At 37.6% G+C, this 27110-nt stretch overlaps 1 protein-coding gene across 3 annotated transcripts in view; it reads right to left on the reverse strand.

Annotated features, from left to right (window-relative positions):
- The window catches only part of LOC131063810 (histone-lysine N-methyltransferase ASHH3), a 95126-nt gene that overhangs the window by 13790 nt on the left and 54226 nt on the right, over positions 1–27110 (reverse strand). For all 3 annotated transcript variants that reach the window (XM_057997754.2, XM_057997753.2, XM_057997752.2), the window contains exons 10-14: positions 22394–22424; positions 22188–22281; positions 21875–21926; positions 21695–21778; positions 21505–21557 (exon numbers count right to left, since the gene is read on the reverse strand). In XM_057997754.2, coding sequence (XP_057853737.1) covers positions 21505–21557; positions 21695–21778; positions 21875–21926; positions 22188–22281; positions 22394–22424 — 314 coding nt within the window. The remainder of the gene's footprint in view (positions 1–21504; positions 21558–21694; positions 21779–21874; positions 21927–22187; positions 22282–22393; positions 22425–27110) is intronic.

A 27110-nucleotide genomic window follows, 5' to 3' on the forward strand; every position in this document is an offset into this window, starting at 1 on the left:
TTCTTCTAGATCAGCGAGGTTATAAATTCCAATGGGTTGGTGGATTAGGCCAAACTAATCATCCACTACATGCATGAACAGCTGAAAGATTTGAAAGAAAACAAGTCCCAATCCTTCTACATGAGCTGCTGCGTAGTTTACATGCTTGCAAGGATGTGAGCTTTTGATGGTTTGCCTGGAAAGGGAGTTATGGGCTGCGGACCAGCACAACTGAAAGTTCATGAGAATTATCCTCAGCTGCACCTCCACAATACCGGTTCTTTCAAGCTAGCAATTGACACTTTCACCATGTACCTAACCAAACTCATGCAGAATGAGCTTCACTTTCGATTCTGGGACTAAGTAAATTCTGTTCTTGTAAATGATCAAATCATCTACAAGAGTGTACCTGGTGTCAATCGCTGTCCCCTCCACTATATCAGAGGCCCATGTGTTTTTGGCATATTCTGCTACAATCAAGTGTCGCCAATCCTCTGATATCTGAATCATAGAAGTGAAGTGTGGCCTACGAGATAAAGCATCCGCAACAACATTCTGTGTCCCCTTAACATATGTGATATCAAAATCATAGGCCTGTAACTTACTCACCCACTTCTGCTGACGATCATTCAGGTCCCGCTGTCCCAAAAAGTGTCTCAAACTGTTATGATCAGTTTTAATACAAAATTTGCTGCCCACAAGATACTGTCTGAATTTGGCCAAGGCATGCATGATTGCCAACATCTCCTTATCATAAATGATAAATGATCGCTCAGGCCCCCTAAGTTTCCTGCTCTCATAAGCAATAGGGTGCTTGTCCTGCATGAGTACAGCACCAACTCCCTCTCCCGATGCATCACATTGAAGCTCAAATGGCTTCGTAAAATCAGGCAGTGCTAGAACTGGGCATGTAGTCATTATCTCCTTGAATCTCAAGAAACAATCTTGTGCCTCCAGAGTCCACACAAATGCCCCTTTCTTCAACAAAGCCGTCATGGGTGCTGCGTGTTGTGAGTAGCCATTGACGAATCTGCGATAAAAACCACATAGACCAAGGAACCCCCTCAACTGTGTAAGGTTCTCTGGTGGAGGCCAATCAACAATAGCGCGGATCTTTTCAGGATCCATCTGCACTCCATCCGCACTAATGATGTGTCCTAAGTATAGAAGCTCAGTCATGCCTAAATCGCACTTGGACTCCTTAGCATACAAGGACTCCTTCTGCAATATGCTCAATACTATCTCCAGATGCTCAAGATGTTCCTGCCATGATCTGCTGTATACCAAAATGTCATCAAAGAACACCAGTACAAATTTCCTTAGTTGATGGTGAAAAACCTTGTTCATCGTGGACTGGAAAGTGGCAGGTGCATTAGTCAAACCAAAAGGCATGACTACAAACTCAAAATGCCCACAGTGATATCTGAAAACAGTTTTCTCAATGTCCTGCTCTCTCACTCTGATCTGATGATATCCTGATCTCAAATCAATCTTTGAGAAATAACAAGCCCCATGCAATTCATCTATCAACTCATCAATGCGTGGGATAGGATATCTGTTCTTAATGGTTCTCTTGTTTAACACCCTGTAATCAGTACACATCCGAAGAGTACCATCCTTCTTTTTAACCAAAACAACAGAAGATGCAAAAGGTGACTTACTGGGTCGGATGTGTCCCATTGCTAGCAACTCCTTGATGGTCCTCTCGATCTCATCCTTGAGTCGCTTTGGGTGCCGGTATGGTGTGATCATGACAGGCTTAGCGCCTTCCTCCAGCTCGATAATGTGCTCAATGCCTCTGTCTGGTGGCCTGCCTGGTGGAATCTCGCTGAATACCTTCTCATACTTGATTCTCAATTTCTGAATATCCGGATGATATTCAGTCTTATGTTGCCCCTCCTGGGGAGGCATCAAGGTGCATATTGCCGCCCACTCTATATCATCATGCCTGGCTAATCTCTCCATCCGCCTAAATGAGATAGTCCTGATATCACCATTACGGATAGCCTTCAGCACGTGAGTCCTGCCATCCACCTCGAATCGTATCTCCATATCCTTCAGTCTCAGGGTAACCTCCTCCAAAGAATGTAGCCACCGTATCCCAAGTACTATGTCCATGTCACCCATGTTGACCACATGGTAATCCGCCTTGAACTCATAGTTGTTTAGGCGTAGGGGTAGATCACACACCATCCTGTCACATTGAAGTGTATATCCATCAGCCACCTTAACTCTCAATCCCTCAAACTCCTCAGTGATGAGTCCACGTCTCTCCACAAAGCGTGCATCAATAAAATTATGCGTGGCACCTGTATCTAATAGTGTAATAACCTTCTGTCCAGCCAAGACACCTCTAAGTCTGAAAGATCCCTCTCTCTGAATACCAGATAGACGTGCCTCTGGTTCCTCCTTCTGTTCAGCATTATCTACCTCCTGTTCCTGCTCTGCATCATCAGGATCATGGTATTCTGAGCTATCTGAGTCTGAGCCCTCGTAATAAGCCCACATCACCCTGTTGGCCTTTCCCTTAGGCCTCATAGGACAGTCATGTCCAAACTCATAGGGACCCTTGCAAAAGAAGCATAACTTCTTCTTACGCAAGTCATTAAGTGTCTCCCTATCCAGAGGTGCAGCTGACTTGCCCTTTGTGTCATCAACCTTTTCCTTACCTTTGTTGAATCCCCCTCTATTATCTCTGAATGATGAAGAGCCCTTCGAACCAAACCTATTTGCTGGCGCTGCAAGTTCCATGCTACGAGCTTTCTTCATGGCTTCCTGTAATGTGAGAGGATCAAAGGCCTTAACCCACCCCTTGAGTGGTTCAGTCAACCCTTCTGTAAATAAAATGACTAGCCTCCGCTCTGAAATATCAGGTACCATTACTGCAAGCTTTTGGAAGTCATTAATAAACTGCTCTAAACCTCCTGTCTGTCTGAGCTGCGCTAATTCCCGGAAATATACCTCAGGATCCTTCTTATCAAACCTTTCTATCAGCTTATCCACGAACTCCTGGTAAGTGGTTACCTGATTGTGCTGCAACGTGATCATGTCGTGCATCCACCAATCATGAGCTGCCCCGTCCAGGTGTAAAGTGGCATACTTGAGTGCTTCGAATTCTGTCATAGTCTTCAAAGATAAAAAGGTATCCACTTTATGAATCCATGCCCGAGCAGTCATTTTCCCACTTCCATCAAATGTGGGTAATGTCAACTTGTTAGTGACCTGTTGCGATTCACTCTGTTTTTCCACCTGTTTCTGTCTGTTAGCCCTATAATTCAGATACCTGTCAAAAGTCCACCCATTCTGTACATATCCTGGAAATCTTCCCACTCTTGCCTTGCCAGTCTGAGCTCATCTCTAATATCTCTTTCCAAATCATTAGGTGTGGGTGGTGGTGTTTCCGGACGGAATGTAGGACGTGTGGGTCTATTTGCTGTGGTAGACCGTGTTCCCTGTTCGTGTTGTGATCCTACTATGCTCCTGTCATCACGGTCATCATTATGGTCATTTCTCCTATTCCCCCTAACCAAATGGCGCATCAAAGCTTCAATGTTCTGTAGGGTTCTATCCTGGGTTGTGGCCATTTGTTCCAAACGTTGCATAATCTCATCATCCCTCCTGTTTCTAGGTGGGCTTTGTGATTGCCTATCACCCATGTCCTTACCTGGTGTAAATAGAGCCCTGCTACCTCTGTTGTAAACTTGATTGTACGGTGACCGCATAAACCCTATCAGGCTGGCAGGAAACCGCTCTGATACCACTATAGTATCCCTTGCTTATGTATGGAAGAATTGATGATTTTGATTCAAGGAATATTGTCCAACAAGTTACATACAATCTACAACTAAGCACTTTACTGATTTGCAAAGTATATAGGAAACATATATCAATTTAACTACCAAGGGAACAACTCAATTTTTCATCAATTCTAGAATTGACATTATGTCAAATAGATGTCATACATGCTTCAGAAATATGGGAGTTTGAAGTATACAACTGTTGCAATTAATTTCTGATCACTATTTCAAACTTTCTAATGATAGACAATGACATTCATTGATACATGAACAAAGATGTAAGTTTGCAACTGATCTCTAAATCGAACCCTGACAAGATAGTATTCCAATTAAGCACACCTGAATTGGCTGAGTACCAATTCCGAAGAGCAACCCTTCAGAGGATCTTTCACCCCCTCAGTTATGCAATCACTTGGGAGGTATCGTTCCCAATGATTCAGCTGAATACTTGTAGACCTTCAAGCTCCACAAATGCTCAAGTAGATGCACTAGAGAAAAAATAAACTTGGATGCCAAATGAGAGACCCATGGGGTCTATTTATACACATAATAGAATCTTCTAGAAGCCTCTTAGTCTTTCTAGAAGTATCCATAACTTTCTAGAAGTATCCATAATAGAATCTTCTAGAAGCCTCTTAGTCTTTCTAGAAGTATCCATGACTTTCTAGAAGTATCCATAATAGAATCTTCTAGAAGCCTCATTGCACTTTTTAGATAAAAAGTTACTTCATAAAATAAAAAGTGCACCTCAATATAACATCTTGGCCCCAATTAATAAAATATAATGTCTCCAAGAGCATAATGAGCCATCCATTCACCAAATAAACGCCAAAATGACTCTCTCACCACAACCATCTGCCTACGAGAGTCTGGAATAGGCAAATCCACGTAAAGTGTCATGTCATACTAAAGAGGGGACATGACAGTCCGCCCCTCCTGAAATTGCTTGGCCTCAAGCAATCTCAATGCAGGATGCTGCAGAATGGCTTCACCCTCCCAAGTAGCAGCCTCAGAGTCGAACTCGAAACCAAAAAGCTATCCTTATTTATTAAGAGATTGCTCTTTAGGGCCCCCAATTAAAGGGCTAATCTAGCCCTCAGGAGACTTAGTAATTGAGCAGCAATTTGCTGATGATAAAACTATATTTAGCTGAAATAGATGAGCTTAAATTGAGATATTTGGAATACAAATTGGATATATATAGTGTTGCCTCAACCTGAGTGGTGTAATTAGGTATTTGGGAATACTGGAGTTATGGAGAGAGTAAATAGTGAAATTGTTAAGAGGCAAAGGAACTTGCTATGTCTTGCAAGAATATTTCAGGTATGCCAAAAAGTGTTCTCTTCTGCACCCTACATTTTTCATCTTGTCGACTTGTGTCCTCTTCTTATGTTAGTCAATTAAGTAATCTTATTTGAAGCTTTCTCTGGTCTAATGGGAAGAGTAATAGGAAGAGACATATGGTTTGTTGAAGGCAATATATTAAACCAAGAATCATTGGGTAGAATGGGCAGGGGGAAGGGGAGTGATGGATCTGATGGACATTTTAAAACAGTGTTTCTCTTTCTTTTAAATGGGTCATCAAAGTGAAGCAAGGTAATGAGCCACAGAAGCTACTCTTCAGATATAACATGGCTAATTGTGTTCCTCAGTTAAATCCTAATTCAGAGACCTACACTTGTGGGATTTTTTTTTTGGCAATTTTAAAATTAAACCCTTTGGAACCAATGCTTTTAGCTCTACTTGGAAGCCATACATTTGTGTTAAAAGGATTTACTAAAGGGCAATATGTTTTTTCTGATAATAAGAATAAGGTTCTTGACTTCAGATCGTTGTGGCTGCCTATTCAAACCAAGAATGTTCTTCTAACCTCCGCAAGAGGTTGTTCAGCTAAGTTTTCAAATAATATGGTTATTATTTTGATTGGCAATTTTCTTCTTGATGTGAGTTTAATGCATTGGAAGCTTATTCAAAGCAAGTGTAGCATTCCTAATCAGTACAACAAGTTGTATGCTATGGTTGAGAAGGCTGGTTTAGATGGCACGTTTGAGGTCACTCTTTGACATGATAAACCTCGGGATGAGATCCACTGGGTGGGGGGCAAGAAATTTATGAATGTAACTCCCAAATACTTGTATGCTTTAATGCCTTTCTCAGTAGATTGGATCCGCAAACTAGTGAATATAGTCTGATGTTCTTAAGCCCAAGAATTCATTTTTTAGATGGCTGTTGTTCTTCAATAAATTAGCTGTTGATGCTAGCATGTAAAGCCCTGGGTCTAGATATTGTCTTGTTTCTCGAGATTTAGTCTCTATTGTTCATTTGTTTAATGACTGTCCTTATACTGAAAGGGTGCGGCAATATTTTTTTCCCACTTGGTCGCTATGTGCTAGTGAGTATTCTGTTGAATGGCATCATATTATTTTCCGAAGAATTTTATGTATTTACCTTGTGCTCTTTTAGATGGGTTGTGCCTGCTGATGTCTTCCGAATTTTTTGGTTTATATAGGTTACAAAACATATTGTGATTTCCCAGGGGAGTAACAATTGCTCATTGACTTTTCTCACAAAGTCACCATAACTCTTGTTTCAAATATTATGGATTTGCAGGTTCACTAAAGGATTGAAAATACAAAGAGCTTATATATGATGGCTTGCCTCTCCCGGATTCCTAGAGTGTGCAATTGGATGTTATCTCTTATGATGTTTCATATCACGAGGATGGTTGGCCAAGGCAGCAAAACAATAAGTTGGTTTCTGGGGTTGATAAAATTCCTCCTCTATGCACATCATCAACCAAATTTGCCAAAGACAGGAGGTATGTTCTTGTTCATATCTAAATCAGGCTGGAACCAGTATGAGATTTCCAAAGCTAAACTTGAGATATGCTAGATCTCTTTTCATATGTTGAAAAATCCCAAGAAAAAAAAAAGTGAATTTTGAAAAATCCAAAAACAATTAGAAAATCAGAAAATCCAAAAAGATTTCTCAATGGATGTGCAGCAGTTTCATGTTTCTTGTGGCCAAGATGATATTCAAGTTGATATTGTTCAGCTTCATAGTGTTGTTTGTAATTAGGGATGGCGGATTCCAATTGCCTTGGGCAACATTGGAATCCGCCTAAGGGGGCCAGCCCCTTCTCCAATGTGTAGGGCTAGGCCCTATACCTCTCGGCTTCTCCTAAAAGTCTCCACGCTACACTCAAGTCCAACACGCCATCATGATAGGGGCAACCCTATCCATTTCGCATTAAATAAATTAAAAGGTTTTAATCTACAAGGCAAGCCGACATGTTTAGAAGTATTGCTCCTCATATAAATAAGCATATACCTCACATAACAATTAAATCATTCAGTTTTCAAATGGATATGAAATATATACATTGAGGTAGCGATTACATATATCATCAGCAAACATCTTCATGTTCAGCGAAATACACATAGAAGGCAGCAGATCATCATTAGAAAACAGCGAACTCCATTGAAGGCTCAGCAAACCCTATAGAAGGACTGCGAACCAGTTGAAAGGTGCAGCGAACCCTTGTTTATGCACAGCAAATCAGTTTAGAAGGACTGCAAATCATGATCTCTGTCAGTGAGCTAATCTTGTAGACTGCTATGCCATCTTTCTTGTGACAACAACATCTGTACTCCAGAAAAGTGTGTAATCATCATATGAATCTAAAACCATAATCAGATCTGAGGATCTTTTCTGGCTGGGTTTTTCCTCCTAGGAGGTTTTCCCAGGGTAACTGTGTCTTGTGTTTATTCATTCTCTTTCTTTGCTATGCTTAAATCTGCAAAACTATAAATCTCTAATCTAATTAATCTAGTTAGAAACAAATTCTGATTTTCTGAGTTTTATTTAATCTGACAGTGTTAAAAACAACACAGAGAGATTTGAATGCACAGTTGTACCCCAGGAATTTGGCTGAGTTTGCATCTATAGGAAAATACATAATCCATGGCACCACTGGGCATCATGAGCTGAAATGTTTTGCTTTTTTGTCAAGAATTGAGCTAGCACTACAAGGAAAGCTCTTCTTTTGGGATATACCTAAACCAGTGATATTTGAAGAAGCCAATGATTTCAATGTTCCAGAAGTGATAAATGAAACATTCACAAGATTCAGAAGGCTGAAATCAGTAAGTCTTGATACTGGTTTATGCCTAGAAAACATGTTGCTACCTTGCTGGTGCAAGATTCATAACACAGCCCATTCAGCATTTACCTATACATTATCTGAAGAAGCCATCAACCAAGTCAAGCATCGATTGGGATTATCAAAGCCATCAAAGCAATGCATTACAGACAAAATCTGGAGAACACACCTTGCAGCTGAGAAGCATAAAAGAACAACAGAAGAGTGTATTGCCGCATCATTTGACGATGAAAGAGATGAATTGCAAGTGGGTAGCATAAATGAGCCTAATAATCAATGTATTGCAGTAGAAGATAACTTTTCAAGCAAAACGCCAAAGGAAGATTGCGTGGAAGTCAAAATCAAAGAGGCAATTGAAGATATCCAAGCAAGCAAAATAATCCAAAGTAATGAGCAATGTTTGGATGCATTAGAGCATGAAGAGCTACATGTTGTTCTTATGAGGGATCTACAATAAAAAATGACGAACTTAGCAAAAGGAGTAAGTGACTTGAAAAACTGTCATGATTCACAATCAATGGCTGCTTCATCAACCAAGGAAGAAAGATGGTGTAATTCAAATCAATTTCAAGAAGGACGAGGTGGCTTATATATACGTCAAGAGAAAGCAATCCTTTATGAACATTCAAATGAAGATTACCAACTATTTAGGATAAAGAAATTCATAGGATAAACAATCTTCATCCATGGAGATTGTATTTGAGGAACAACTAGAGAAGATAATTGAAGATCAACCTATCAAAGAGGCCCTAGTTTTTGAGGATATGCTTACAAAGCTGCACAAAGATGCATGGCTTATGCAAAATGATGAGCACGTTGTCAGAAAGGAGGCAAAGAATGTAGAACAATTCATAGTGGCCCTAAAATTGAATGAAGCGACCGCGAAAGTACAAAAGGATTCATTGCTAAAATTGCATCATGACAAACGAATAGGTGAAATATTCCATGTTTCTTTTTCCAAGTTTCAATTTGAATCCAGTTTTCATCACAATATTCCCACTAATGATTGTAATTTAAATGTGCCAGTTTCAAATGCGAGAGGAATGATACATCAACTTAACCTCCTAAAGATGTGGATGGTAAACAAGAATATCCATCTGAGGACAAAGCACACCCAGTTGTCACTTACCCCAAGTTTTGGAGATTATCAATTTGATTATGGAAGTTTAGGAAAAACAACTTGTGTGTGGATAAATCACGGACCCAATGAATTGCCACAATTGTTGATATTGCATGATCTTTTTCTTGAATATGAAAGTCGCATTGTGAGAAATTATTTCTCCGAATTCAAATACAAATTCGCAAAATTTTCAACCATAACTTATACCTTGTTACTGCTGAACATTTTGAAAAATCATGTAAGGTCTTGTATATATTTAGGTCCTTCGAGTCTTATTCGTTCTAGGTGTTTTGTACATAGCTTAGTTTGTTTTTCAGCTTTAGAGTATGTTTCCTTTTCGTCTATTTTAATTTAGTTTGCTTTGCTTAGCTTAGTTGTCGGTTTGCCTTGGCTTAGTTGGTTCAAGCAGTTTTAGTTTGTTTTCTGTGGTTTAGTTTGCTTTAGTGTTAGTTGTTTCTTAGTTTTAGTTTCCTTTGTGGGAACTTTGATTGTGAGGGGGGTGTTATGTTTCAACATACTCAAGATCAATTCTGATTTTATGTTTGGTCCATTTCTTGGGTAATTATTTATGAAGTCCTTTAGAATCCAAGGTTAGTTCTGTCTATCATTTTCACTTGGTTAGGCTTTGTCCTCGACTTGGAAGGGAATCATTTATTGTGTCTTGATACTGAAATCTTTCGTTTATTATATCTTTCACACTTAATTAACTTGCTCTAAGTCATTGCAATTTCTTAGGAGAAATCATGGCTAGTGAAAAATCTTAAATCCTACTTCAGCGCCACTATAATTCTCAAACCAATTATGAGCTTTACAGCTTATGAGACAGTGCAAAAATGTGAGAAAAGCAATATATAAAGAAGAAAAATAAAATGAAGAGAAGTATCAATTATTTTGGTTTTCGGAAGATGCAAATATCTCCATTAGGGCTATGCACGCCTAGATCGCAACAAAGCAATGTTCGTGGGAATTACAGCAATAACATTGTCAATTGATAGGTTGGAAGGAATTATCCAGAGGTTCTAGATGTAGGAGTCTTTATCCTTGAAATGTTCAAGCACATTTTTTCGAATTGGTGCCAATGTTGTGTTGTACACACACGCCCCATTGCAAATGGGCACCCCTCTTTTTTGGTTTGTTAAGTTAGTTGTTTAGCTTAGTTGTGTTGCTTGGCTCGACAATGCTTTTGGTCTCTTTAGCTTCTTAGCCTTTGGAAAGATTGTAAATCCTTTTAGTCCCAATAATGATCAATACATGGAACGTGTGGAGTGAAAGGTTTGTCTTGAGTAAGAGTGGGAATTGCATGATTCCTTGTCAAAATGTCAAGTCCCAGTGATGATACATAAGTCCTGCCTAGGGTCGCCTTAGAGATGCAATCTTGAAAAAGAGCAAAGGAAACTATGAGAAATTTGAGTTAGAGTGCAAAGTTCGTCCTTGCAAATCATGAGAGAAATTACCTTGCAAAAGTCAAGAAGAAAGTTGTCAAGTTGCCAAGGAAAAGTTGAGATAATGAAAATCAAGATCAAGACAAAGAAAATTCCTTATCAAGGTCGGATTCAAACCTTGACAAGAAGGAAAATAAAAGAAGATTTTAGGATTGACTTCAAAAATCCAGCTCTAGATCGATTATCCACTTCAATTCAAAGTTGAAATGTTGATTCAAGCTTGAAATGTTAAAATCCTTGTTTGAAATGTGGAATTCAAGCTTCAAATGTTAAAATCTGCAATTCAAATGTGGAAATCCTTGTTGAAGGTGTGGAAATCTAAAATTGAAATGTAAAATCCTAAATTCAAATAAGGAATTTCTATGTTAGAATGTAAAATTTGGGGTTGAAGTAAGGAATTCCTAAGTTGAAATTGAAAATCCATCAAGAATCCCTCTCTGAGAGATAATTGCATTCAAAATCCATGGATTGGGCTATTTGGCGCTTGATAGTCCTTAGCAATCTTGCAAATTCACTCTATTGTCCCCCTCCACTCTCAAATCTCACTAGAAAAATCCCTCTCAAGGTCTAAAATGCGCCCAAGAATCCAACACAAGGCCTCAAACCCACTCATTTGTCCTTGCACACATGGAATTCGCGCCCAAGAGTCCTCCTCCACCTTGACTTTGCACTCAGCAATCAAAGAACACATATAATTCGCACCCACTTGTCCTTGCACGAGCTGAAAATGAGCCCACTTGTCCTTGTCAAAGTGAAAATCCCACCCAGAAATCCTTGTCTAGGGCAGAATCCCACCAAAAATTCCTTGCAAAGTCAAGAATTCTTGGTAAGATAAGAGTGCTCAACTTGCGTTTATAAGCATTCAAGACAAGGCAAAAACTTACCTAGCCAACCTCCTTTCCAAAAACCCTTTGAGTGCCTATATAAGCAAAATTATACAAGGTCATTTCATATCAATCTCAATCCAATTCAAAGTGAATCATAGCAAAAGCAAAGGTCAGCGAATTCCGACAGAGTTAAGGATTGAAGTCCATCAAATGAAGGCGAACTTGTGCAAGAGAATCACGTTTCAAAGCAGGAGGAATTGATCAAGCGCAAATTTTATGCATAAATCAGTCAGATCACAACCAAATGAAAACGCACTCAGATCATAGCAGATTGAAGAAGGATCAAATCTGAGCAGAATTCCATCACGGCAAACAAGTAAAAATTCATTGCAAAGAAATTAGATTCAAACAAGCTTGAAGAACTTGAATGCACGAGCAGGGTGATGTTGTGAGTTGAACGGAGGTGATTTCTTAAGCAAAATGCAAGTCTTCTACATAGAGATTTTAAAGATTTTCATCTCCGATTTGGATTATTTCCAGATCTGAGATATCATTTTTAAAAATTCCAAGTTCATTTCTGAGACCTTGGAGAGACTCATGCAGCATTTTTCTTGTAAATTGTTGATGTAGTTTTAAGATAAATCTGCTTACAACTTTTCTATGAGCAATGATTGTTATGAAATTCTTTAATATGAATTAATAATCCAAGATCTTGAACTCACTGTCCTCTTGCATTTCATTTATGTGTTTAGGAATTAACTTGGGGTTTCATTTACAGCCATGATTCAAAGTGTTCTTTCTCTTTCCAGGATTGATGCGAGAAAGTTGATGCAAGGAAGATGAAGGAAGCATATGGACTGATGGTGAAGGATGTAAAAAGATGTTTCAACAACATGAAGAAGTCAGTCCAAATCACGCAAGATAAAAAGAACTCAAAAAAGAGAAGGACATCACAACCTCAACAATGCAATCACAACATTGAGGATACGTCTACAACAAGAAGATCAAGATTCCAGGGAATGATTGCAAGGAAACAGATGGAGCAGAATGAAAGACATCAATGTGAGGAAAGACAAGATCCACATTTGCAAGAAAATGACAAGGAAGATTATTACAACATGGAGGACTAAAGAACGACAAGGTGATCAAGGTTCAAGATATTGAAGAATATGGAGGATCTAAAATATGAAGATGAAATGCATAATGAAGCCTCAAGGAAAGCATTTTGAAGTTTCAGAAGAGTTAATCAAACTTAGAAACTCGTCTGGTGGAGATATAAAGATGATGCAATTTGGGAATTTGAACCATCACAATCAATCAAAAAGCTAGATAATGTTGAGTATCAAGAGATATTGCTAGAAATACAAAGATTTCTTTATGATGAAATAAAACTGGAGTTGAAACAAAGAAATAGATACAAAGAAAGAAGAACACTTCAAGAAACGTGCAAGCTAATGTGGTATTCACTCATCTCCAACCAATCAAACAAATCAAGGTCAACATGTCCAAATTCATTGAACCTAACTCATCCAAAGAAGAACAAGTCGACATGTGGATGCATTGAATGAAGTGTCATCATCTACTCCTTGAAAATTGTGCCATTGAGCCTATGTTAACTTCCATTGGTCCTTTTCCTCAAAAGGGCATGCATTTAAGAAGTAGTAATTTTCTCATTGGAGGACATTAAATGTATCGAGTGTTGGCAATTGACACTCATTCGGTTTCTTATGTTGTCATCGATTGCAACATTGGCAACATATTTTCGTTCACCGGCACCAGCACCGGCAGACACTTCACTAGCATCAAGGATTTCAAAGGTAACCAGCAAACTAGGTACCGGTATGGGAAGCCGACATCACTTGGAGATCCGGCAAAGGATAGTATACCGGCAAAGCATTTTATAATTCATATGTATTTGTAATGAGCCGACATGTGTTATCATTTTGTGTGTAAGCTGACATATGGCATAAATGTTTGTAAGGGTATATAAGTCAGTCTATTAGGTCATTTAAGAAATAACATTAGAGATAAGATTTGACATGCGAAGTTTTTGCGAGATCATTTGTATGCGAAAGCAATATTCTGTAATGATCTGTAGATGATTTCTAAGGTACTCATTAGGTGTATGTTATACCGGCAAGGGTTTAGGGTTTAAGAACCGGACCAGTCAGAGCCTTAACCGGAACTCAATCAGGCATAGCAGATGCATTATATGAGTTCAGTTTTGTTGTTTTGTATCAGAAAGTGATTGTAGTCAGTAAGACTCTTTGTGATGAGTAGTGTGCTCTAGGCAGTGTGCCTTCCTGCATGTGCAGGCCCTTATTATATGTAATATCTCTTCATATGGCCAATGAACTGATACTATGGGTCACAAATCCCACCGTGGTTTTTCCTCATTCAAGTTTTCCACGTATAAACTCTCAGTGTTATGGTGTTCATTTATGTGCTTGCATTATTTGTTTCAGTTACATGTATTTATGTTTACCGGTTGATGAATATATATTTTGATAAGGCTAAAATCTTCATTGTCGGTAGAACACTGATTCATCCCCCCCCCACCCTCTCAGTGTTCTTGGATTCCAACAATTGGTATCGGGAGCTTTGTGCCTTGGAGGAAGCCTAAGAGCTTGAGGGAGATCTTGAATCTGGAATCCATGGAGATGTGTTTGAGACAACAGCTTGAAGTTCCTCTTGAAGATTTTGAAGCTGAAAAGGTTAAGAACATAAAGATAGAAGATGAACTTAAATCTGCAAAAGAATCCATTATCACTCTGCAAGAAAAGCTATCTAGTGCTCAAGCCAAAAGGAAGGAATTGTGGGAACAATTGCAAGATCAAGATGATGAAGAAAAGGACACTCTGAAGAACCTATGTCAGAAGATGAGTCAAGAAAATGAAGTTATGAAGAATGAAACACAAGCCCTAACTATGAGGAAGGCAAAAGAAATTGAAGACAGAAAGAAAAAGGAAGAAGACCTTGCTAGATCATTGAAGGACAAATCTGAAGAATGCATCAGGTTAGCTCATGAAAATGATGTGTTAAGAACAAAATTAGTGCAATTCCAAAACAATGAACAAGAACTTGAAAGACAGATGACAATCCTCAGAGATGATCTGACTATTTCAAATGAGTATAAGGACAAATTCAAGGCTAGTTCAACACAGCTTAACGAATTCTTGGAGGGTCAAAGGCAGAATAAAGATTCCAGAGGACTTGGATTTGAACAAGGCTAGAGCTCCGGTACTGCAAATGAAGATCAGACATCTGGTAAGGAGAATGATCAGAACAACCGAAACCAGAAGACACCGATAAGACAATTCAATGCTCACAAATTTAATGGTAGATGCTTTGTTTGTAATAAATTTGGTCATATGGTTAGACAATGTAGAAGTAGAGCAAATCAGAATTATAACACTGTCCCCGGTCAATGTTCCAAATGCAAATAGTATGGAAAGTAAAATGTCATAAGACAAAAGATTGCAGAATGAATGTAAAATGTCATGCATGTGGAAAGTTTGGACACATGGTTAATCAGTGCAGATCAAGCAATTATTCTGGATATAGCAAAGCAATTCAAATGAACAATGTTACTTGCTATGCATGCAACAAGATTGGACACATAGCCAAGTTTTGTAGAAGCAAAAATCCACAGGTTAGCAATGATGGATCAAATGATAAAGGAAAGCAAAAGATCAATGAGATCCGGCATGATCATACCAAGAGATGGGTCAGGAAGTCTGATGATCAATCGGGAAGTGAAACTGCTCTGGTTACTCAACCGACAGAGCAGAATGTTCCTGCACCGGCAAGAAGCTCGTCCAGCAACTGAGGCAAATGCCTTAGGGGTAGGTAAATTTCATGTAAATCCTGCATATTCCTCGGGAAAGAGATCTGGAAGGAAGTTCCAGACTTCTAAGAAGTTTATCTGGCATATATATGTTGAATCGAGATCCGATATGTCTCACCGGAAGGCATTTATGTCGATGGCGAATTGGGGTTTTTCGAAGGATAAAAGGAAGAATTCACTTCAGTATGTTCACCTTGCATTCAAAGCAATACAGAGCAAGTTAGAGGCGATTCAAAGCGATCAGAAGCAATCAGCGATTTCAACTGCATTCGAAGGAGATATCTAGGATTTGTCACCGGCAACTATTTCCAAGTATTTTTCGCAATTCAATCATTCGAAATGGAGGCTGGTTCTTCTTTTGTCCCCATTTTTGTTGCAAATCCCACTGTAGTAGAGGTTAAGGACCGTCCGAGACCAATATTCAAGAGATGCCCACATATTGGAACTCTGGATGATTCAGTCGACGCTTTTTCGAGGGTTCCTGAAGGCATGGTCTATGTTGAGTATGTCAGAGCTTACATCAACTACAACCTAGAGGACTTGGGAACAGCTGAGATCAAATCAATGTACATATCTGAACTATTGAACGACTTTGGAATCATCAAGCCCGAATTCAAGCATATTGCAGACCTAGGGTTAACCGGAATCCTGGATATTCCTGAGTTTGAGGATGAGATAATCCGATATGTGCTGAGTAGAGTTCATGGTGAATTTATTTAATTGGATAGACACCATAAGATCACCAAGGAAGCAGTCAGGGCCATCATCGGCTTACCTCAAATAGGTCGGAAACCAAAGAAGAAGATATCAAATGATCAGATCAACAAGCTCACAGGTGCAACCTCTGATAATCGATCAATGAGAGTCAGTACCATTACTGACAAAGATGTCAAATTCGTCAATATGATTATAGGTTACAAGCTAACCCAATCTAACCGACTTAACTCTATTTCTAGATCTTGCATTTTTGCTGCATATCAAATGTTGAAGAAGGATGAAAAGTATGATCTGTGTGAATGGATGAAAGAAGAGTTGATTACGAACTTAGGCAAGATTAAGGGTGAAAAGAAAGGAGTTTTCCGGTATGGAAATTTGATAGTGTGCTTAATGCTTTTCTTCTTGAATCAGATACCAGGTTTGGGCAAAAGGCAATGGGCCTTTGATATACCAGTAGGCAGGCAAATTAAGGGTGCTATCACCAGTTTGGGAAACTTAAGAGATGACAAAGTTTGGGGATACTTCAAATCATTTCAGAAAGCCATGAAGTCAAGGGAAAGAATTCCAAAGCACATAGTTGAGAAATACTCAACTGAAATATGTTTCATGGTGAAAAAGGATGAAACTCTTATGGAAGTTGTAATACCCCGGAAGATATGGATTGAGGAAATGGGTTATGAGGTAGATGCAAGCATCTTGGATGCATATGCTAGGATACCTATTGATGCACTGGCAGATGAATCTGAAAAATCATTTGGGACTGCAAAGCAAAATGAACTTGAAGTTAAAACTGAATTCAATCAGAAGAAGAGAGAGAGGCAGGAGAGAAAAGTTAGTCAGTTTGTTGAAAAGGTCTCAAAAGACATTTAGACTATTACTGATGCATCATCAACCAGAGAAGTCAAGAAGAGGAAACAACCTGAAGCTCTCCTTGCACCAATTACTTTAGATACTGAGCCTGAGGATGAAATTCCTCTATCTTTCAAGAGGGTGCAGAGAAAGAAGATAGAATATCCAAAGGAGAAAGCTGAGAAGACAAGGATGCAACCGGCAAGGAAGGTAACCATTAAGATACCGGCAAGTCAGCCAACTAAAAGGAAGCCTACTCAGAAGAAAAGGCCAGTGAAAGAAACTCCTGCATCATCCGACAAGAAGAAGGAGAAGGAAGACATAGATGAAGCTATTGAAACCGGTAGTATAACTATCATTCCACCTATGTCTTGTGCTGAGTTAATAGAAGAGATAACAAAGGATGGTATGTTAAAGAACATTCAGCATTATTATGAACATTTGGATGATAATGAAGAAAAAGAAATTGAGGAAGTTGTTTTGTTATACTTGGACATATATAAGAAGGCTTTATTAGAGATTGCAAAGCAAATACTGTCACAATTGTATAACAATCTAAATGCTAGAAGATTATCTGCTATGGAGGAAGACCGACACATAAAGATTCAAGCATTTTTAACTAATTGTGGTTCAATTACCCCGGAGGAGATGGATACGTGCCTTGAAACTGCAAATAGAACGATTTTCAAAAGCAGGCACAAGACAGTTAGCCTTATGGTTGGTAGAGTCAAAGAAATCATCAGTGAAACCAATGAGGCATGAGTTAAATTCTTTATTGACAACCCTGATTTCTTTACATCACCAGAAGCTAATCGTAAGTCTGACACTTCAGACATCTCGGTTGATGGCAAAGGCAAAGGTGTAGTGGATAGCCCATCCACAATTTTGAAAGATGCCAAGGAATTGAATGCAGAATCTCCGGCAGAAGCAAACGTACAAAATAAAGAAGAGATACAAGCAGAGAAGGCTAGTGTACATATTGAACAGGTTATAGATGTTGATGACAATAGTCCTCCGGATCAGAATGAACAGGTTATGGATACAACAAATATGGAACCGGCAGTAACAGATGTTGCACCAAGTGGCAAAGCCACCAGTGCAAAAGAAGATGATATAGGAGAAAACAAACCGGAAGAGAATGATGAAGAGAAAAATCAAGAAGGAGAGAAGGAAAAGGAAGTTCAGACTGAGATAAGTGTTTCTGCACAACCTTCAGAGAAATTCGGTAGGGAACCGACAACCAGGACTACATTGTTCGCAATTACACTGCTAATGCTAACCAGAAGAGCATAACAGAGATGAGTTCAACCGAACTCATGATGATTGCAGCTCAAAAAATGATCAAGGAAGGAACTGAGGAAAAGCAAATAATTGAGCATTCCATTCCAATCTTGCACCTGTTAGTCCCGGAATACCAAATTGATAAGGGAGCAAGCCCATCCGACAAGCTCAAGATGCTGATTGAGCATATCTCAAAGGAATTTCAATCACTAAAGCAGATCTCTAACCGGCATGCTCTGGACCGGTTTGCTCAAGCCAAGAAGGCCACTTTTAATCCGTTGATTGAATCGGATAAGTTACAGACAACTGATAGATTGAATAGTATAGATAATGCTTTGAGGCAATGTACAAATATTTACCGGGTATGCTGCAATTCAAGTTTACTCACAGCAGGTATAGACAAAAGCATTAAAGATGTTCAAAATACAATTGCAGGCATTACAAATAACTTTGATGGAATAAATTCTTTAAAAACATCTGTAGATAGTCAAATTTTGTTGTTAGAAATCCAGATTTCAGCTCTTGAAAGAGACAGAGATAAAATCATACGAAGAGTTAAGGAGCTTAGAGGGTTAGTGAGTCCCCGGTTGGACACACTGTATGTACATAAGGAGTGTATAGTTATGATGGGAAAGCCCACACCGGCAGAACTCAAGGAGTAAGAATCTCATGCATGTGCCCTAAATGGACTTGTGTCCATATCAGGGACATTCAAATCCAATTGGGATACATACTTCGAGTTTTTGAAGAATGCTTACCCAGAGATCTTTAAGCTCATCCAACTCCAGTAAGTATTTTTAGGAGACATTCCACTGTACAAAATTTCATTGATTTATTCATTCTTTGTACCGTTTTTGGGCATTGATGCCAAAGGGGGAGTGGTGTATGTGAAAAATAGAAGGAGAAATATGTATGGATCAGATTTCAGATGGCATAAATATCTCAGGGGGAGCAGTATCACATTCTAGGATAGGCAGGGCTAATAGAAACCATTTTTCACGAGTGTTGCAATCAATGCCAAAGCGGGAGATTGTTGGCAATTGACACTCATTCGGTTTCTTATGTTGTCATTGATGGCAACATTGGCAACATATTTTGGTTCACCGGCACCACCAGACACTTCACCAACATCAAGGATTTCAAAGGTAACCGGCAAACTAGGTACCAGTATGGGAAGCCGACATCACTTTGAGATCCGGCAAAGGATAGTATACCGGCAAAGCATTTTATAATTCATATGTATTTGTAATGAGCCGACATGTGTTATCATTTTGTGTGTAAGCCGACATATGGCATAAATGTTTGTAAGGGTATATAAGTCAGTCTATTAGGTCATTTAAGAAATAACATTAGAGATACGATCTAACATGCGAAGTTTTTGCGAGATCATTTGTATGTGAAAGCAATATTCTGTAATGATTTGTAGATGATTTCTAAGGTACTCATAAGGTGTATGTTATATCGGCAAGGGTTTAGGGTTTAAGAACCGGAACAGTCAGAGCCTTAACCGGAACTCAATCAGGCATAGCAGATGCATTATATGAGTTCAGTTTTGTTGTTTTGTATGAGAAAGTAATTGTAGTTAGTGAGGCTCTTTGTGATGAGCACTGTGCTCTAGGCAGTGTGCCTTCCTGCATGTGTAGGCCCTTATTATATGTAATATCTCTTCATATGGCCAGTGAACTGATATTGTGGGTCACAAATCCCACCGTTGTTTTTCCTCATTGAGGTTTTCCAAGTATAAACTCTCTGTGTTATGGTGTTCATTTATGTGCATGGTTTCGACTTCTCAAAATTTTGCATGGTTTCGACATTTTGCATGGTTTCGACTTCTCAAAATTTAGTTAAAATTCCTTGATTTGATGGAGAAATGTGATAATATTTGATAAATTTCTTGTTTCATACCATTTGTAGTTTGTTGATTGTAAATTGTAGTATATGGTTAGTCTGAACCTCATTTTGGCAATAGTTTGATTGTGGATATTCATTCGCATTTAGCCAGCATTGGGTATTTGGATGGATGTTTGCAATATGAAAATGTTTCACTACCTTAGAAGATTGCACTCTTTCTATGGCATTGTGAGCTATCTCTAGTTAAATAGAAAGTAGTTCCATAAGGAATCCGTCTATCTAAATTAGTAGCCATTATCTTCATTGTCCTTAGGTTTAGATTAGGTTCCCTAACCCTTATCCCCATTGTCTTATATTTGAAGTTCAATTCAATTTAGTATTCCAGTGAACAGTGTAAGTCCCTTTGTGTAAACAGCAAAATAAAATCAGTCAATGAGTCTATCCATTGCAAAGTCACATTGTGCTCCATGGGGTTGCCTTATTTGATCACATTGTTTAGCATTCAATGTTTCCTTATTCAAGAAAGGATAGAATACTTAGTATTTTATTCTATGTTGTAGGATGTCACAAAACACGCATCAATAGGATTGTTGGCTGATGTGAGGTGTTATTGCTATTTCTATGGGCTGTATTTTGTCCGCATTTTGTCAAATAGGATTTGAACTTTTTTATACTTTGCGATTAATCATACAAGTTATATTAACAAACTGGAAGCAAACAGAAACCATAGTTATAATGCCACTTCCAGTAGCCATGTACTATAGAAGCTAACCTCATCTAAAACATGTAGCCATGTAGCCATGTACAATAACATCTAAGTTCACATACTCAAGAGTTAGATACCAATTCCTTGTCACCCCTTCATTGTAATCAAGTTTTTTACATGACAAGGGATACTAATAACCAAAGGGAGTCTAAGGGTGGACACCCCAATGGGGTTGAGGGGAAGCACCCTTCATGAGGGTTTGGGGGCAACACACCCAACAGGGTTGAAGGGCAATGGCCCTCGTGGGAGTCCGGGGGTAATGCCCCTCATCGGAGTCCAGGGGCAGCACCCCCAATGGGGTTGAGGGGCACCAACCCTCATAGGGATTTGGGGACAACACCCCCCAATTAAGTTGATGGGCAGACAAACCCGAATTAAAGCCTTTGAAACCCACAAAACTTCATGATGTACACAATTTTCATAATTTTATTACTTAAAGGTAAATTATATACACGCGCACTTTTTTTCTTAAAAAAATGTTTTTAAAAAATAACTGTTTTTTTTTAGCAGCCCTTGGGTTGGTCTGGGTTCGGCCCAAGGTCCCTCCAAGGAACCTGGGGTGTCTAGGAGGGACCCTGGGTGAACCCAATGGGAAACCAGCCCAAGACACAGACCCAAACCATACCATTCCGATACAAGTATGAGGGGCTTTTAGAGGAAAACAGTAAAATAGTAGTTGCTTCAATAGTAAAAAATGCTTACTAGAAGACTATTGAAAAAGAAAACAGAAAAGAATGGAATTACTACTAACTTCTAAATAACCATGAAAAAATGAAGGTTAGCATATAAAAAATAAAAAGTACATAGTAATTTTCTAAATATTATAAATTAAATTTAGAAATCAGAATAGTAGCAAAGAATAGAACCTGATATTTTCGGCAAATGAATCTACAAATTCATTAGTATCCAGCCCTTTTGTCTATAAACACACCAAACAGAGATGAACAGAGTTGTTACAATATTTAAATGCTCATGTGCTCATCAACACATCACTTCCAAAGTATGGAAGAAACAACTTTGATTTGAATTCATGTAAACATTAGAAGTTAACAAAACCTGAATTGAAGGAATGGTGAGGTCCAATTCCCATTTCTCATTCGACATTATAAGTGTTTCTTTCTCACCATCATCATACAAAATCTGGCACATTATCAACTCATACAAATTTAACTATACTGGATAGCAACAGAAGCATACATAATGGCTTTAAAAAGAAAACAGTGTTTCACAACTTACAGTGTGCTCCTGAGTAGCTGGAATATAATTTATGATTCTTCCAGGATAAAAGCTGTGACAATCCATATTTATTATATTATAATTAGTGACGACAATGTAATCAATTTGATCTGCATTGACTACTTGATGTGTTCAACACATAATTAGTGGATTTAGAAATTTAATGAATTCAACTATGCCTAAAGAAAGGCTTTGAGCATAAAGTCATCTCTTTAAGTAAATTTGAAGGATGCAAGATATCCAACAAAAATAATGTGAGAATCATAATCCTTTTGCACATAACAAACAACATGATTATAAAAAGAACTTGCACCTTTTGTCAAGAGGCCACCATACACGCACACGTGTACCAATACAACTGGGCACAAGTATCTTCCCATTATGATCACCAGAGATCAATAAAAGGTCTACATGAAAAAACATGCACTTAAGATATCAAAGAATATAATAATGAAAATTCATTCCCCTGTCAATCTAGCATGTAGCTGTAAAAATAAAACCAAACAATTAGATAAATACCTCTGGTGGAAGCTCCATTTGAAGTCTCTTTCTGGGACAAGGAGAACAATAGTAAGAAACACTATACAAAGAAAAGCTGATGGATAGAAGAAAATACGAAAAAATTAAATAGAAATAGTGAACTGTTGGAAACCAACTTGATCTGTCCAAATTATATATGTTAGACCAATATGGAAGGAGAACTTCCAATTCGACCATTTATTATGTAGATACTTAAAAAAATTGTATGTGTTTGTCCAGGTCCAGTAAAAGCAAATAGAAAGAAATCTCGTTGAATAATAATGCCCTCAGTAAAGATACACTAAACTCACATAAGAAAAAAACAAATTAAACAGATCATTTACTATAATGGGAACTGTGGTATATCATTTGAAAGGAACAGTGTTGATCCATCTTTAAAAACTAAAGCTAACCATAGAATTTTAGAGATAAAAATTCAGAAAACCATCTCTCTATGAATGGATTTCATCAAACGTTCGATTTAATAACTAAATATGCATGATGAAAAGAAACACATTTTTTATGTGAGCATTTACATTCATTACTACAACTTAACTTTGTAAATCATGCAATCTACTACTTCAATACATGTTAAACATGTAAAAGAAATATAGAAATGGAATTCACTTGTACAAATATAACAATTAATCCATGCAATAAACAATGAGTGTTTGTCCTTCCTTGAGGACCAGACCTAGTGGCCCAACTGAATAGGAAACACATGACTTCAGGACTATTGTCAAAAATGAATGGATCGACAAGATTTTCATTAAGCAATGGGTTGAATGGATCTAGCAGCCCATCCTTGAGATAGAACTCTTATTCATTTTTAGCAACTTCTTTTCATTGTAGACGCTACAAATAAAGAAGACCCATGTTGCTAAAAATGAAAGGCTCACTTGTTCATAATCTTATCCAGAGGTCTCACTTATTAAGGCTCATGTAGAGCAATTTGTGAGTGTTAATATGAGCTTCAAAATTGGTGGCCTAGATAGAATATCTGTGGGCCCATCCTTGAGATAGAATTTTTATTCATATTTAGCAACTTCTTTTCCTTGTAGATGCTACAAATAAAGAAGACCCATGTTGCTAAAAATGAAAGAATCACTTGTCCATAATCATATCCAAAGGTCTCACTTATTAAAGGCTAAGTTACCGGTTCTTCCCTTTTTGGCCTCAGGCCGGGTCCGGGTCCTAGTTCGCACCCAGTTCTGGTTCGGCCCGGGTTTGACCTGGGTTCCACCCGGGTCCTTCCCAGGTGGTCAGGTTCCCTGTGGGTCCTAGTGTCGAGTTCCTTGTGGGTCCTGTGTACCAAGACCCACAGGGAACCCGACCACCTAGGAAGGACCCCGGTGGAACCCAGGTCAAACCCAGGAGGACCCGCGTGAACCCAAGCCCGTGGTTTCCAAAAAACGGGGCCTACGGGTCAAAAAAACAATAAAAAAAGACTTGAAACTTGAATATTATCTTTTTTGCAAATTATCTTTTTTGAATAAAAAACAATAAAAAACTTGAGTAAAAAACAATAAAAAAAGAGTTGAATCAGTTGAAACTTGAAACTTGAATATTCTCTTTTTTGCAAATTATGAATATGATATTAGACTTTAGTTATTAGTTTACTGATTACATTTGCGATATATGAATATTTATTGGCATTGGCAATTATGGATTTATCATTTATGTATGGAAAGTCACATTGTATATTTTATTTTTGTACGGATTGTATATATTGAACATATATATAATATATGTGTATATATATATATAATTACTATATATATATATATATATATATATATATATACGGACGAACCCGTACCCGTACTCGTACCCAAGAAAGAAAAAAAATTGCCGAATCTTGGAACCCGAACTGGTAACTTAGATTAAAGGCTGATGTTGAGCAATTTGTGAGTGTTAATATGAGCTTCAAAATTGGTGGCATAGATAGCATGTCTGCTTTAGTATTAGTACTTACTTCCTTGAATTTGATCACCAAATGAACAGTTACAAATCCCATCCACTTATAATGTCTTGCTTGCTGCAAACTAGTTTGGGCTTGCAAGTACTGTAACACCTTATGGCCAAGATGAACAATGGTAAAGCCAATAGTGTCTCTATTCATGATGGCCTGTATTAGCACATAAATATCCATATACTACACTAAATATGCCCTTACCACTGAAGTAAGAACCTCTAAATGATAATAAACAGGTTTACCATCTTGTAGCAAGACCTTATCACTGATGTAAGAACCTTAATGATAATAAACAGGTTTACCACCTTGCGGCAAGACAACATAAATAGTTGTCTCAACCATAAAGGGTGAGTAAATTTTGGAGAAGGGTAACACTGGAGAGTGGTTAATCACATCTTTCAATATCTCAAATGACCTATCATGTACCTTACCCAACTGAAAGTTCTTACAATAGGTGAAATAAGTAAAGAAGAGCAATTATAAATAATCACAAATCTGCCAAAACTTTATGGAACACATTGATACAAATCCCTCCATGATCCATATCTGAACCAATATTACTCTTATGTTACTAAAGCTCAAACTCAACTTAGACCTACAAAGTACATGAAGCCAATTTGGGATTGGTTAAGAAAGATTGTGTCAGCTTTCAGATGACAATGATTTGGTCTTTATGAATAAGACAAAAAGGATTTGGGTTTGGCAAAAAAGGATTTTTTCACAACATGCAAAAAAAAGAAACACGGAGGATGAAAATCGCTAGTAAACATATTGCGGCAGGAAGCAATGGAGGTGAAAAAAAGAGTCTCAATTTATCCCACAGGGATAAGAGATCTCTCTCTCTCTCTCTCTCTCAATGTTATACTCTTTTCTAATGTTTTTTTTCTATTATTCATTTTCTTTTTTATCTATTTTCCTTTATTATTTATACTTTTTTATCTATATTCTTTCACTTTCCCTCTTATTTTTATAAAAAAAAAATTCTCTAATTTTCTTTATCCTTTCTCTTTCCCTTTTTTCCTTCTTTTTTACCTCTTTTCCTATATTCTTTATTCTTGTATTTTTTATGTTAAGTATTACTTTTCCCTTAGCTTCCTACTCATTTGTTTTTATTGCACTTCCCATGTTCCTTTTTTCCAATTTTTTCATTCTTTTTCTTAATTTATTTTCCCCCCTCCTTTATTAGCTTAATTTTGTCTTTCATTCTCTTTTTGTCTTTTTGATTTATTGTTTGTTTGCTAATTGGTTATTCTATTATTATTCTTCATTGTTTTTAATCTATTTAGGTTTTTCATCATTTTGTCTCATTGATTTTTTTCTTAATTTCTTTTTTTATTTGTTATTTTAGTTTTCTTAATCTTCTTTCATTATCCTCCTTTGGGTTTTATTAATTTATTGTGTCTCCCTCCTTTTTGGTCGTCTTGGTTTTTGGACCCAACTACGTTTCTCCCACCTTTTATTTGGCTTGGTCTACAAACTATCTCACAATTCTCTTTTGTTTTACTTCATGATGAAGGATCATGAAATTTGATCTGAAACGTCAAGGAAAGAAATGCACGCAGCTAAAACTAGAAATGACAATACAGAATTATTCGAACTATGAAAACCATGTCTACAATAAATGATTGATTTAATCTATTTTTCTTTGTCGTTGCTTAGTTAGAAATAGTTTTTTATGTTTTAGTGCACATTTTGTTGTCATTCTTTGTTTCTTCAAGTTCTGAATTTGTTTTTGTATAATTGGTAACTTGGTTCATTCGGGATTTTTCTCATGAGTGCCTTTATGGTTAGAAAGAATTACCATTTGTATCCTAGACTTTTGAATTTAATAATGTCTTTTCTCTAAGGATGAGGACCTCAATAGAAACCAACAACCTATATATATTTATGTAGTGTTAAGCACAGGAATATACTAAGAAGGGGGCGGAGGGGGTGAATCAGCATATGCCAATTCCAAATTGATTTAACATTAATTAAAATTAGTAACATCTCCAAGCATCACTACTAACCTCAAATCCAAATCATCATTAGTAGAATTTACTAATCTTTCCTTAATTATGAAGCAACTTATCAAATGATGAACATAAACACACACATCCACATGAATGGACACCAAATTGACGTGGAAACCTAGAAGGAAAAAGCACGGTGAGAACAACTGCTTGGAACTACTGCCCAAATCAAGCCTCACAAAAATATAATAATCTATAACAGGAAGTAGGCACCAACTTACCAGAGACACCAATCCCCAATTATATTTGTAGGCACCATCCTACAAGAGATACCAATCCACTAATCCAAGATCTGAGCTCCAACTCAGCATGTGAGACACCAATCTCAAACAGTATATAAGAGATATGTAATCAGGACCTTCGAGACTGGATACTCAACTTCTTCCTGATCTAGTCAACTTTTGAACATTCTCACACACTATGCATAAGATCTTCAAATGAAATTGCACACGATAATTTGCACAAGTTTTGCCAATATTAACATTCTACTCATTCAATATCATCACCCACATACTCACACATCAGCAACCACACACTAGAATGAATTTGATCATCAATATATATATATATACACTAAGTCACCAAGTTCGAATTTGAATTCGAAGTTCGACAACTTTGAAATTCGAATGAAGTTCGATGAGGGAAAAATTTGAAATGTATTAAATTCGAATTAAATTCGCCATACGTAATTTTTAAATTGTTTTAATAAATATGTGTAATATATCTATAA

The sequence above is a fragment of the Cryptomeria japonica genome, chromosome 8, assembly GCF_030272615.1.
Source record: "Cryptomeria japonica chromosome 8, Sugi_1.0, whole genome shotgun sequence".
NCBI classification, from domain to species: Eukaryota; Viridiplantae; Streptophyta; class Pinopsida; order Cupressales; family Cupressaceae; genus Cryptomeria; species Cryptomeria japonica.